Below are 14,804 nucleotides of genomic sequence, written 5' to 3'. Positions count from 1 at the left end.
CATCTTTGTAGCAAATGCTGGGTTATACTTGGAGACACTTGATGAGCAGCGACTGCAGAAGATCAAGGAGCTGGAGAGCTACCAGAAACCACAGACGCAGGAAGTCGAACCGGCCAAGCAGAAGCCGGTCTTCCTGACCCCACTGACCAGCCTGGAGAGCCTGAAGGAGGGCGACTACGCCCACCTCGAGTGCCGCGTGGAACCGATCAACGATCCGAACCTGCGTATCGAGTGGTTCATCAACGGCAAGGCAATCCGCGCCGGGCACCGGTTCCGCACGACGCACGATTTCGGCTACGTCGCCCTGGACATCCTGTACGTGTACGGGGAGGACTCGGGCACGTACATGTGCAAAGCGACCAACCAGGTCGGCGAAGCGGTCAGCACGTGCAACATCCGCGTTACGAACAAGCGGAACATTATCTTCGACTCGCAGCACCCGGACGGGCTGGAGAAGATCCAGAAACTGGAGGCCCACGTGCGGCCGTCGCGCCTGGAGCTTGACGAACCGGAAGTGACGGCGCCGCGCTTCGTGACGGAACTGCGCGGAACGACCGAGATCGCTGAGGGCCAGACGGCCCACTTTGAGGCGCAGGTCGAACCGATTCACGATCCAAACCTGCGCATCGAGTTCTATCACAACGGCAAACCGCTACAGTCGGCGTCCCGGTTCCACATCACGTTCGACTTTGGGTACGTGGCGCTCGACATCCAGCACGCCGTGGCGGAAGATGCCGGCGAGTACACGGTGAAGGCGATCAACGCAAAGGGCCAGTGCAAGTCGTCGATCAAGATGCAGGTGACGGCGAAGGGAGCGATCATCTCCGAAACGCAACACCCGGAGGGTCTGGACAAGATCAAGCAGCTGGAAGGGGCCGGTCCATTCCGACGCCCAGAAATCCAGGATGCGGTCACGCGCCAGCGTCCCGTGTTCACGCAGCCCCTGCAGAATATCGATTTCGTTGCCGAGGGTCAGACGGCACACTTCGAGTGCCGGCTGATTCCGGTGGGCGATCCGAATCTGAAGGTCGAGTGGTACCGCAACGAGAAGCCACTCGAGGATAGCTCGCGTATCGCGAAGCAACACGACTTTGGGTTCGTCTCGATGGACCTGCAGCACGTGCGCGAGGAAGACGAAGGTGTGTACATGTGCCGGGCGATCAATCCGCTCGGGGAGGCCGTTACGACCGCTTCGATGCGCGTCCGCACGAAGGCCAGCATCCAACTGGACACGCAGCACCCGGAGGGCATGAGAAAGATCATTGCGCTCGAGCAACCGCACCAGGCGCGCCCCGACGAGGCGGAGGCGGCGTTCGAGAAGCCGATCTTTACGCAGCTGTTGAGCGGTCCGTCGGAACTGTGGGAAGGCCAGCATGCGCACTTCGAGGCACGCGTTGTGCCGGTCGGGGACGCCAGCATGCGGTACGAGTGGTACGTGAACGGGGTTGAGCTGAAGATGGGCTCCCGGTTCCGGACGACGAACGACTTTGGGTTCGTCACGCTCGACATCAACTCGGCCGTGGCCGAAGACTCGGGCGTGTACATGTGCAAGGCGATCAACCGGGCCGGTGAGGCGGTCTCGTCCACCACGATGAAGGTCAAGTCGAAGGCCTCGATTGCGGGTGAACCGCTACTGCCGGAAGCCTGGGAGAAGATCCAGCTGAAGGAAGCCGCCATGAACCGGGTACCGGACATGTTCGTCGACACGACACCCCAGCAGGCCCCGGTCTTCACGACGCACCTCGAGAGCCACGACAAGCTGCAGGAAGGCCAGCACGTCTACCTGGAAGCCCAGGTCGAACCGCGGGCCGATCCGAACCTGCGCATCGAGTGGTTCAAGAATGGTATCGCCATCACGACCGGCGCCCGAATCCGCAGCACGTTCGATTTCGGGCTCGTCACGCTCTCGATCAACGGGCTGCGGGCGGACGATTCGGCCATCTACACGTGCCGGGCCACGAACCAGCTCGGCGAAGCCGTTTCGACCGCTACGCTCAAGATCGACGCCAGCCACTGGCTGCTCGGCGACACGCTGCACCCATCGTCCGTGCAAAAGATCCACGACCTGGAGGCACCGCGCGTGAACCTGCGCGACGTCCCGGAAGCCCAGTTCGAGTCGCCCGTCTTCATTAGCCACCTGAACAACGTGGAGATCAAGGAAGGCGAGAACGCCCGCTTCGAGTGTAACGTCCAGCCGTCAAAGGATCCGACGATGCAGATCGAGTGGTACGCCAACGGGAAGCCGCTCCCGACTGGATCGCGCTTCAAGACGACGTACGATTTCGGGTTCGTGGCACTGGACATTTCCGGCGCGTACGCCGAAGACTCCGGTATCTACACGTGCAAGGCGACAAACGCGAAGGGTTCGGCGTCCACCTCCGGCTCGCTGCGGTGCACCGGAACGAAGACGATGTTCCTTGACACACAGCACCCGCAGGGGGCAGCCGGTCTCGAAGCCGTCCAGGACACGGAGGCGGCCCTCGCCAACCGGCATCGTCGGGACGATGGCGCGCCCGACACCACCTACCCGAAGCCCCAGTGGATCGTCCAGCTGCAGTCGGAGTTCCGGCTGACGGAGGCCGAATCACTGCACCTGGAGGGCACGGTCGAACCGAAGGACGATCCGAACCTGCGCATCGAGTGGTACTTCAACGGAAAGGTGCTCCAGCACGGATCACGCTTCCGGATGACGAGCGACTTCGGTTTCGTGACGCTCGACCTGTCCGAGGTGTACGATCGCGACCAGGGCATCTACACGTGCAAGGCGTACAACGCGGCCGGCGAGGCGTTCACCTCGTCCACGGTGTACTGCGCCTCGAAGGAAGGCCTGATCGAGCGCACGCAACACCCGAAGGGTACCGAGGGCCTCGGAAAGATCCAGGATCTGGAGGACTCGCTGCGTCGTCCGGGTGCCGGTCAACCGGAGGCGGACGCGGGCCACGCGCCCCGTTTCACGTCCGAGTTCATCGCGATCACCAACATCGGCGAGGGTGAGATTGCGCACTTCGACGCCACACTCATCCCAACCGGCGATCAGTCGATGGCGATCGAGTGGTTCTACAACGGCAAGCAGTTGGACGCGAGCCACCGCGTGCGAACGGTGTACGCGTTCGGCATGGTCGTGCTGGAGATCCTCGGTACCAAGATCGAGGACTCGGGTAGCTACACGTGCCGCGCAACCAACAAGTGGGGCACGGCGGAGATCAGCGTTCAGCTGGAGTGCGTGGAGAAGCCGACGGGCCAGAAGCCTCGCTTCACGACGCACATCCAGAACCTGGAGGGCCTGAAGGATGGGCAGTCGGCGCACTTCGAGTGCACGCTCATCCCGGTCACCGATCCGGACCTGAAGGTCGAGTGGTTCCACAATGGCAAGCCGATGCGCCACTCGAACCGCATCAAGCCGGTGTCGGACTTTGGGTACGTGCTGTTGGACATTGCGTACGTGCAGAACCACGACTCGGGCGAGTACGTGTGCCGTGCGTCGAACAAGTACGGTGAGGACTCGACCCGGGCCACACTCCGGTGCACCGGCAAGGGTGGCGTGTACCTGGAGTCGCTGCAGCCGGACTCGCTGGCACGCATCCGGGAGCTCGAGGCACAGGCCGGCTCGAAGCAGACGGCCGCCGGATCGCCGGTCGGTGAAGCGCCGCGGTTCACGACGAAGATCGCGGACGTTACGAAGCTGGTGGAGGGACAGAGTGCTCACTTCGAGGCACGCCTGACGCCGATCAACGACCCCGAGCTGGTGGTCGAGTGGTACTGGAACGGGCAGAAACTTCCGCACGGACACCGGTACCGGACGTTCCACGACTTCGGCATCGTCATCCTGGACATCCTGTACTGCTACGAGGAGAACTCGGGCGAGTTTGAGTGCCGGGCCACGAACAAGTACGGCTCGGACAGTACCAAGGCGTCGCTGAAGTGTATCTCGAAGGCGAACCTCATCCTCGACTCGCAGCTTCCGCGCGGCATGGAAGGTGGCCTCGAGAAGATCCAAACCCTGGAGGACTCGCTGGTGCGGACGCGTGACGAACGCGATCGGGTCGAGGGTGGCCGGGCACCGGTCTTCACCGTGCCCCTGTCGAACATTGACTCGCTGCGCGAAGGCGAAAGCGCTCACTTCGAGGCCAAACTCACGCCAACGGACGATCCGAAGCTGAAGGTGGAATGGTTCTGGAACGGAAAGCCCCTCAAGACTGGATCCCGGTTCCGTACGTTCTGTGACTTTGGGTTTGTCATTTTGGAAATTTCACCCGTCTATCCGGAGGACTCGGGCGAGTACTCGTGCCGTGCCACCAACGACTACGGCCAGGCGGTCACGACCTCCACGATGAAGGTGCAGGGCAAGCGTAGCATCATCCTCGAATCGCAGCTCCCGAAGGGCATGGAGGGTACGATCGAGCGGATTGCCGAGCTGGAAGGGCTAGGCATTCCGCACGGTGGACTCGGGTCGCCGGACGACGACACCGGCAAGCCGCCCGAGTTCATTACGACCCCGTCGGACATGACGCTGACCGAGAACTCGCTGGCCCACTTTGAGTGCCGGCTGACGCCGATCAACGACCCGAGCATGCGCGTCGAGTGGTATCACAACGGCAAGGCGCTGTGGGCCGGATCGCGCATCAAGACGATCAACGATTTCGGGTTCGTGATCCTGGAGATTGCCGGCTGCTACCAGCGCGACTCGGGGCTGTACACGTGCAAGGCGACCAACCGGCACGGGGAGGCGACCGTCTCCTGCAAGCTGACCGTGCGCGGCCGCCAGGGCATCATCATGGAGCCGCAGCTACCATCGAACTTCCGTACCGGCACCGAAAGCATCCAGAAGCTGGAGGAACAACTTCACAAGCGCGAGGAGCTGCTGATGGACGAGGAAGAGGGCCGGCCGCCCAAGTTTGTGGTCGAAATCAAGGATAACGTAGACATTGCCGAGGGTGGCCCGGTCCACTTCGATTGTCGCGTCGAACCCGTCGGTGATTCGTCGATGCGGATCGACTGGTTCCACAACGGCAAACCATTCGCCACCGGGTCTCGGGTGCACATGCTGAACGATTTCGGATTCATTGCCCTCGACATGGACTACGCGTACGTGCGTGATTCGGGCGTGTACGAGTGCCGGGCCACGAACAAGTGGGGTACGGCTTCGACCACGGCCAAGGTGACGGTGGTTTCGCGCGGTGGCATCGTGCTAGACTCGCAGCTCCCGGAGGGTATGACCGCGTCGAAGCTGAAGGAACTGGAACGGGGCAAAGTGACACTGGCAACTCAGGAAGAGCGTACGTTCGGTCCGCCGAAGTTCGTGTCCCAGATCCAGTCGGCTACGATCGATGAAGGCGAAACGATCCGGTTCGAGTGCCGCGTCGAGCCGAAGGAGGACCCGAAGCTGCGCGTCGAGTGGTTCCGCAACGGAAAGCCGCTCCCGAGTGGCCACCGGTACCGTACGATCTACGATATGGGCTTCGTATCGCTCGATATCCTGTCGGTGTACACGGAGGACGCTGGCGATTACACGTGCCGGGCGTTCAACGAGCACGGTGAGGACGTGACGAAGGCGCACATCACCTGCAAGAAGCTGCCCTCGATCGTGCTGCAGAACCAGATCCCGAAGGGAATGCAAAAGTCCGAAACGCTCATGCAGATGGAGGCTACGATCAAGAAGTACACGGAGGAGATCTTCCTCACCGAGGACGATCTGTTCGATCCGGATCGCAAGCAGCCACCGCGTTTCGTCACTCAGATCAAGGAGCAGACCAACCTGGTCGAGATGCAGGCCACCAAGTTCGAGTGCCAGCTGGCCCCGGTCGGCGATCCGGACATGAAGGTCGAGTGGTTCTACAACGGCAAACCACTGCCGTACAGTAAGTACTGGGAACTGCACCGGAAGATGGGATGGCATTAATGACACTGCACTCTTTTCCTGACAGAGAATCGCTTCACGCCGATCTACGACTTTGGCTACGTGGCGATGAACTTTGGTTGGGTTTATCCGGAGGACAGCGGCGAGTACTTGTGCCGTGCCACGAACCTGTACGGTATGGATGAGACTCGGGCCGTCATCAAGACCACCGGCAAGCCGGGTATTGTCTACGACTCGCAGCTCCCGAAGGGCATGAAGAGCATCCAAAAGATTCGCGAGATGGAAGCCTTGTGGAATTTGAAGTAAGTCGAGAAGAAATTGTCGCCTGATCCCGACTGACCCGGGGTGGTGTTTCTGTGTGTGTTTTAGCATTCCGGAGGTGATCGACGAGACGCAGAAACCGAAGAAGGAACCGGCGTTCGTTAGCCGACCGGAATCGATCGAGGTGGAGGAAGGCGAATGGGCTCGGTTCTGCTGCCGTGTCACGGGACATCCGAAGCCGCGCGTGATGTGGCTCATCAACGGACACACCGTGGTTAATGTGAGTCCGTCAGAGTTTTAATAGAAAGGCAAGAATTTTCACCCTTTAATGATGATGTTTTTGGCAGGGTCAACGCTACAAGCTGACGTACGACGGCATGTACCACTTCGACATCCCGAAGACGCGCCAGTACGATACCGGCAAGATCGAGGTGATTGCGCGCAGCTCGGTCGGTGAGGCGGTCGCTAGCTGTGAGCTGAAGATTACTCCTCGCCGCGATGATTATCGTGGCGTGCTGAAGAACTCGCCCAGACGTAAGTATAGCGTCAGGTCACGGCGGTCAACACCTTTTTCTCGAGCGTTCTGCGCAACACCACGCGTCAGCTCTTTTGCTGCCACTCTATATTCTATCACTCACTCACTCACTCACTGACAGTCGTTGAGTCGCTTTCGAGAGTGAAGTAGCACTCTCTCCACTTCACCTGGAGTGCGATGGGAATCGTAAATCCGTAACCTCACTACAGACTAACACTCAGCCAAACCGGGCAGGGAGCGGGTCACTTACTGGGGCTTCACGTCTCAACATACGCCACGCCTTCAACGGGAGGCCCACTAGGAACAGCACAGCACCAGCACAGCATCACTACCACATTCAAGTCAAACAACCACCAAGTCAACCAAGAGTCAAAAAGAGTCAAACAACCCAAAAAACGACCACCTTGAACTTCCTTGAAATCCTGCCCCCAAAAAGAATTCCCCATAAAGAATTCCTAGAATCTAGAGATAGTGGCGCCATCTGGTAAGAGAGACTGTGCTGCGCCAACGCTACGACGGCCATCGCCCCACGGCCATCCCCTGGTTGGAGTTGGAATCTTGCTGCATGTGGATCCAGCAACAGAACGCGTGTGGACAGCGAGGAACTACAGCTGGGGACCGCTGCTGCTATCTATCTCCGCTACTCCGCCATCTTACTTTTCCGCTTCCATAATGTCTACGGTTGCTTGTGTTCTGGTTTGGGGTGTGCGTGGACGCTGCTCTGTACAGGTGCTCTAAGTCTTGTGTTCCGATTGACTGACATCAATCCAAGTTAACTGGAAGCGTTGCTAACCAACACCAACCTTGTGTAGGGTGCCCTCACATCTGTTCGCCCTCACGTTTTAAGACTAAACACTGCCAGGTAAGGATCGGACTGAGGGCGACTGTGTCTCCGGTGACGGCTAACCAATGTCCTCCGCGTGAGGATTTTAACCACCTAACTGAGCGTTGTTGGCCCCGAGCTGGGCTTTTCGGGAATTAATCAAAGCATGCGCATGCACGCTCTCTAGCACCTCTCACGTCTAAGCGTCTAGTCAGCAGCAGAGCACATAGTAGTAGGCTCTGTGTGCAAGGGAACGGAACGGCGCGGTTCTGCGTACTTCTGTGTACCACTCTGTACCACTCTGTGTCACTGTGTCCCTTTCTCCAACCTGGCCTCCCACTCGATCTATCTGATTAACAGCATGGTACGACTACGACCTAGTCGCCTATCAGAAGGGCCGCAACGAGACCGACCTGGAGATGACGCTGCAGGAGGAGAAGGCGAAAAAGAAGCGCGTCGCCAAGGTGACGCAGAAGGCGAAGGTGAAGAAGGACGGTGAAACCGAGTGGCAGAAGACGGTCAAGAAGAAGAAGGGCGAGGAGTACTACAGCAAGCTGGCCGAGCTGGAGACGGAGCAGCTGACCAAGGAGCAGAAGATGCGCGAAGAGAAGCACCAGTTTGCGATCCCGGGCGAGAAGGTCGTCAGCCAGTCGCTCGCCAAGGGCATGGCCAGCGCCTACGAGCAGACCCTGTAAGTTGGCACGGATACGTTGGCTTCCTGCAGGTAGTTTAACCGCGATTTTCTTTTTGTAGTGAGGAAACGAAGGAGAACGTTGAGCTAATTGATGCCTCACGGATGAAGCTGGTCCCGGAGCCGACGGAAACGTCCGTCCAGGGTAAGGAGGTGCACGTGTCGCAGCAGAAGCAAACGCAGAAGGAGGTGTACGACGATAAGGAGATCATCCGCAAGATCACCGCCACCGAGACGACCGAGATGGAGCACAAGGGCACGACGCAGGAGCGTGTAGTCGAGGGTCCGGTCCAGCCAACGAAGCCCCCGGTGTTCACCAAGAAGATCCAGCCGTGCCGGGTGTTCGAGAACGAACCGGCCCGGTTCGAGGTCGAGTTCGACGGTGAACCGATGCCGACGGTCAAATGGTTCCGGGAGAACTTCCAGATCCACAACTCGTCCGACTTCCAGATCCACACGTTCGGCAGCAAATCGGTGCTGATCATCCGGCAGGTGTTCCTCGAAGATTCGGCCGTGTTCGCCGTGATCGCCGAGAACCGGGGCGGCACGGCCAAGTGTAGCGCCAACCTGGTGGTGGAACAGCGCCGACAGCAGGGTCGCGGTGGCGTCATCCCGCCCAGCTTCGTGAGCACCATCACCGACACGACGGTATCGGCCGGCCAGCTGGCACGGTTCGACGCGAAGGTTACCGGCACAAAGCCACTCGACGTGTACTGGCTGAAGGGCGGACAGAAGATTGCCCCGAACATCAAGTACAAGACGCTCGAGGAAGACAACAACTACACGCTGCTGATCATCGAGGCGTACGCCGAGGACAGCGCCAAGTACGAATGCGTTGCCATCAACGGTGCCGGCGAGGCCCGGTGCGATGCCGTCTGCACCGTGGATACCCCAGTGACGCCGATCATCGAGAAGCCGGCTACGCCCGGCACCGAGCGCCCGCCGACGCTGGTCGAACCGCTCAAGGATAAAACGGTGCCCGAGGGCCAGTCGGTGGAGTTCCGAACGCGTGTCACCGGCAAACCGACGCCGACCGCACAGTGGTTCAAGGGCGACAAGCAGATCAAACCGTCCAAGTACTTCCAGATGGCGAAGGACCGGGACGCGTTCACGCTGATCGTGACCGAGGCGTTCCCCGAGGACGAGGGCCAGTATCTGTGCATTGTGTCGAACGCGGGTGGTGAGGTGCACACGACCGCCACACTGAAGGTGGTGGCCCCGGAAATGCCGGACGCGGTGCCGAAGCTGAGCGAAATGAAGGACTGCCTGGTGGACGAAGGTTCACCGGCACAGTTCAAGACGAGCATCGTTGGCAAGCCGACCAAAATGACCGTGCAGTGGTTGCGCGAGGGTCTGCTGATTCCGGAGTCGCCCGACTTCCAGGTAAGCAGCCCCGCTTAGCTTCCCTTCGCTTAGAGCTTAGTAAATGACGTGCCAACGAGCCAGTGGCAAACTATTTCGGGTTTGCCAGGGACACGCGCCCCTCGTTGATGCCTCAATTAACGTTCGTTTCGATGGCGATGGGTATCCAGTGGCATCCTTGGCATCTTGGCTGCGGAATGATGATGTTGTCATAGTCGGTGGCATCCATTTGTGAAGATCACACGGCGTGTCCGTATTTAGTTTACATTTTCACGCACCATTAATTGGATACCCAGCACCGTACACCGCGCTGTTTGTCGAAACAGGTGCCAACAAGGACTCTGATGCAATTGCTGGCCACCACTGACCAGGCGTCTCCATTCGGTGGTGCGCCTCCATCGCCGACCCGCGGTTTTCTTAGTCGTTTCGTTTAATTGGCCTTGTCTGGTTAAAATTAGTAGATCCGTCCACTGGCATTTAGAGTCGGGCGCGCACGGTTGGGTCCTTCTAATTTGGCCCCCGTGGGAATTAAAATTGTTGGCACCGGAATACGATTTCTTCTCATTCTGACCGCAATCATTTTTACCGATTCCTTTTTCAGATGATCAACGAAGGCAACAATGCGGTCCTGCTGATCGGCACCACGTACGAGGAGGACTCCGGCCTGTTCACCTGCCGGGTGACAACGTCCGGCGGGCAGGTTGAGACGTCGGCCAAACTGATAGTCAAAAGTAAGAATACTCAGTAGAATCGGCTCGATCGGTGGGCGCCAGCCCGATCGGAAGTAAATAATCACGCCAACACCACCACCACCTGCAACGCCACCCTTAAACTTGCCCCCCTCATTACATGCGCCAATTATCTCTCTCTCTCTGTATCCGAATCGTACAATCGTACTTAATCCCTCCCCCGGCCTTGGTGGTGTTTGTTTGTTGAGATTAGCGAAGCTTTTATCGCCAGGAAACCCAATTACCCCGCTTTAACGCCACACACACCTTAACGGACGTCCTCCCCTCGGAGGAGGGCACATTTCCGGGCCAGTCGTTTCTCGTTGCAAAACAGTCGAATAGTTTGCCCCGAGCGTGATCGGACGCGATCGAACACAGAGGACAACTTGGTAACGGGAGGAGAAAGCTTTAAGTCTTGCAGCGGTAGCAGCAGCAGCAACAGCAACAATAATAGTAGCAATAATAGTAGCACCCAGGCAGTAACAGTAGCCAGGCTGTGGGTCCCACGATTTTTGTTATTTTTACCTGTGCGTATCTTAACTTCAGTGTCCATGTTTGTTATAATCCCTTGAAATACCCTTTGTTGATGATGTTTATTTTTTTGCGGATTCGGACGGCACAGGGCCGACATTTAGCGAGCGAAGATAGCGTGTAAGTGCATACGTTTTTCAGATATCAGAAGGAGAGCGCCAAGGCTTTTTTGGCTACAATGTTCAAGCCCCCCGGTTCAGGGGTCCAATTGGGCCACCGGTTAGTAAAAGCGCGCCCGAGAGAGAGAGTTTTGCTTCTTTTTATACATTACATTTCGTATTTATACGTATAGCTTTGCTGATTTTTTAACGAAGAACTTTTACTACTTTACAACCGCGAGAGCTTATTGAGTTTTAGATTGATAAAGATAGAGCCTTGAGCCAGGAGCCACCGCGCCATATGTTATTAATGCAATAAAACAAAGCAAAAAAGCAAAAGAAATCCAGCAACGAAGCGCAGCGCCACAGAAAGAGTGAACAAGTTAAGTGAGGTTACAAGACACACCGGAGAACCGAACGAAGGTTGATGGGCCACTTCTAGCTGGGAGTCGCCGCCGCCGCCACCATTGTCAGTGCGATCAGTACAGTACACACGCGCACCCACAAACTCAACGATACCCAAAGGTCCCGACTCGAACGAGGCCAACCCGAAAAGTCTCTCCCCGAAGAGGCCTTCCCCTATTTGTTGGTGTCTTCGCTATTTTTAGCAATGAAGATAGATCGAATGACACGTAGAAAGACACGTTGCTAGAAAGAGAGCGAGCGAGCGAGTTTTCGATCATTTTTTCGATCAAGCCCCGCGCAATCCGCGGGGAACACAAAAAAAAGGTCAGAGCGCCCATCATAAGTATAGAACCCCTTCTTCCGGTCCGGTCCGGCCCGATTACGCCTTTTCCAACGTAGCAGTAGCAGCAGTAGTCCCTCCCCACAGTGTACGATCCCACCAAGTACACCATCCGTTGTGAGATTGGCATGTCAAACAAAATGGTTGAAATTTTCAAACATCAAACTGCACGCGCGACGATGCGTGCACTCGATGTGCGGAACACAAAATGGCTCGTCTAGATTAATAATCCTCCCCACTAATACACACATACATACACACGAGACATCGGAATCGAAAACCAGAAGTCGGCGGCTCATCAATCTTCGTTCGTGTAGGACCCGTTGTCCACTGTGGCCACTGTAAGGTGTGATCCGGTCGCAAATTAATAGCAAGCGCGTTGGCTGTTTGACGTTTGCCGTTTCTTCTTTTTGCCTGCCCGTGTCTAGGCAGGAGGCCATGCACACACGCCGGTGCATTTGACAGGTTGCAGCGCGATCGTAGTAGACACGTTGGGCCGTGCCGTGCCGTGTGCAAAGAATTTGGAATACTCCACACGTGAGTCAACCGCGAGTGAAACGCGCCAGATGACGCCAGCAGAGCGCACGCCACGCTCGAGATCGCCTGCCGTGTGAGGTGAGCAGCCAAAGGTGCTGGTCTACCGCCGTGTGTTGGGTGGTGATGAGTTTTGATGTGCCAGAAGGTAACCGGGCTTTTTACACACGGACCGGCGGGTGAGTTGGGCGATCTATTTTTGGACCCCCAACACACTCGGCGCGATCGTTTTTCGGTGGTTGAAATTGAAATGGTGTTTTCCGGACAGTGTTTTCGGAGTACGGTTTTCCCGTCCGTGTTGCCTGGTTCTGGTGTTGTTTTGCACACGATCACGGACATTTTCCCGGGCGCACACATCGCGCGCCACGCTGGATCGATTTATCTTTTCCGGGAAATCCAGACACCCCGCGGCGGGTGGGCACGGCTGTCTCCTGCCGCTACCGTGCAAATGAATCATGGCAACGATGATGATGGCTGACCTTCGTGTGTTTTTTTGAGCCCCCTTTGGGGGGGAGCCCGACCTTTGTGCAACAGCGGCGCACCATTTGCAAGCAATCAATTAACGCGCTTCGGCGGTGTGGTTGTTTACGTATGAAGCGAAACCAAAACTGGCAATCTATTAATTTTCTTTCGACTCCATTTCGGATTCGGACCATTCGGAAGACCTAGACCCCGGGAGCGTTTCGAATCGATTAATCTCTTTATTGTGGTAGACCAAAAGTAACTTCCTCCGGAACCCGCGACCGATTATGCCTACTACAGTGGTGGACAGACACGAAAGTACAGAACCGGTACAGAAACTACGCGCGAAAACGCATCACATCGTAGCAAACATTGACATACAGCAAGAATCGCAAAAGTTCACAGCAAAACGAAAGGGAGAGTTTAGGGAGAAAGGACGGACAACACCAGGGCCTGGATTGAACAATTAGATCAACAGAGTTGTTGGCGAACGGTAGGAACAGGAAGAACCATGTGTAGCCTGCCTCTCTATCTCTCAACCGTTCCGCGGCGTCTCGTGTCTAAGTGATTCTCGTGAGCTGAATAATTAGCAATAAAGATTTCTTTACTAAAATAGATTTGTTTCCCGTCGAGGGGCTAGGACCGCAAAGAAGAGACCGTTGTAGGGGCCACGACGTAATGCACGAGAGGGTCGATGCCGGCAGTGTGCGGGAAATATGAGAACACGGGAAGGAAACGATAGTAGACCGTAGAAAATAATGGATTTGGACGGCCACAGGTCGGCAGGACATTGCTTCCATTAGCGATGGATTCGACTTTCTAGAACGTTCTCGAGCGAGAAAGAGCCAGGTCACCCGGTGACTCACCAGCGTCCTGTTTGGACATTGTTACCGACCCGGCTCTCACCTGTGCATCGGCGGCGTTGTTTCTCGTGTTGTGCGGTCCGGTTTCTACTCCGGTGTCTGCGATCGAACCTCTCGCTTGCGTCATCAGGAATTAATGTTTGAAACGTATGCACTTCCACACTGATAGGGATCCGGTGGGCGATAGAGACTTAGAGATAGACAAGACAGGACCTAGTTTTAATGAGTCCATCGTGCGCGTAGGGCCCGTCTCGCGTTCCGTTGCCACCCGGTCGCCATCACGTGTGTCCTGTTCAAAAACGAAACCGGAAGCGCGTTAGTAAGAGGGTACGCAAATCAAATCAACCCCTGAAGCCCGCGCACCCGGCGCTAATAGCTAATAGCCTCTCGTCCCGCCACAGCTGTTGGTTGCACCACAGCGTGCCCTGCGGGGCAGGACAGTTGTGCGCACAACTTCAAGACGTGGCGGGCGCCTGTAATTAACGATTTGTTTGCCGACTTTTGTCGAATATTTGTCGAAAAGTAGAAGCTCTAAAAATACGCCACTTCATAGGCGACGGTTCGGCGGCTCAAGTGTCCGTTGTCCCGTTATGTTGTAATTTAACCGACGCCGTCCCGGCTTTGGGTTTGCGCAAAATTTGCGTAAACCGCGAAAAGTGACCCCGGACGGAACGGAAAGTCAAACCGACAGTCGGCGGGTTTTTTGTGGCGGGTTCTGTTGTGAGGCTATAAATTAGCGCCGATTACCAGTGCGCGCGCGGGCTGCCCTCTTGAACAAAATAATACTTATCTTGTTGTTGCTGCTGCTGTCTGTTGCTGCCTGTTGCTGTTGCTGCTATTTGCAATTTTGTTGCCCGTTGCTGCTGCTGCATTTTTAATGCCCTTTTGCTTCATTTTTGTTACGCGCTTCCATCTAACCAAGTTGGTGTTTTGTTGTTTTGCTGCGGTGCTGTCCGATCTGTCCTTGTCCGCTCTACACCGATCGGCAGGAGTCTGCTGACAATCACCGGGGGGGGAAAAACGAATAAATGAAAAATATTTAACTCTTCTGCCGACTTGAACGCTCAAAGCGAAGCGAAACACTGGCCCCGCGGCGTCGGAACAAAATGTGATGGCCGAGTAGCTAGGAAAATCATTTTTGAAGCTTTCCACACGGGCACCCGCGCTTGTGTGTGTTATTCCCCTTAGCAAGTAAGATTTATTTATTAACTTAAAGAAACCTGATGTAAAACACAGACACATACACGCGCGGGTACCGTTCGCCGAGATAATTACCGATAACCCACGAACGGATATGGTTCAGCTTTTTTCTGT

At 56.6% G+C, this 14,804-nt stretch overlaps 1 protein-coding gene across 1 annotated transcript in view; it reads left to right on the top strand.

Annotated features, from left to right (window-relative positions):
- LOC131215730 (titin-like) overlaps window positions 1–14,804 on the top strand; it is a 130,227-nt gene that overhangs the window by 60,037 nt on the left and 55,386 nt on the right. The window contains exons 22-28 of the mRNA XM_058210122.1: window positions 12–5,858; window positions 5,925–6,159; window positions 6,227–6,398; window positions 6,466–6,652; window positions 7,837–8,167; window positions 8,230–9,550; window positions 10,131–10,260. Coding sequence (XP_058066105.1) covers window positions 12–5,858; window positions 5,925–6,159; window positions 6,227–6,398; window positions 6,466–6,652; window positions 7,837–8,167; window positions 8,230–9,550; window positions 10,131–10,260 — 8,223 coding nt within the window. The remainder of the gene's footprint in view (window positions 1–11; window positions 5,859–5,924; window positions 6,160–6,226; window positions 6,399–6,465; window positions 6,653–7,836; window positions 8,168–8,229; window positions 9,551–10,130; window positions 10,261–14,804) is intronic.

The sequence above is a fragment of the Anopheles bellator genome, chromosome 1 (genome assembly GCF_943735745.2).
Source record: "Anopheles bellator chromosome 1, idAnoBellAS_SP24_06.2, whole genome shotgun sequence".
NCBI classification, from domain to species: domain Eukaryota; kingdom Metazoa; phylum Arthropoda; class Insecta; order Diptera; family Culicidae; genus Anopheles; species Anopheles bellator.
Note: the sequence above shows the minus strand (reverse complement) of the source record. Positions and strands in the feature narration are given on the sequence as shown.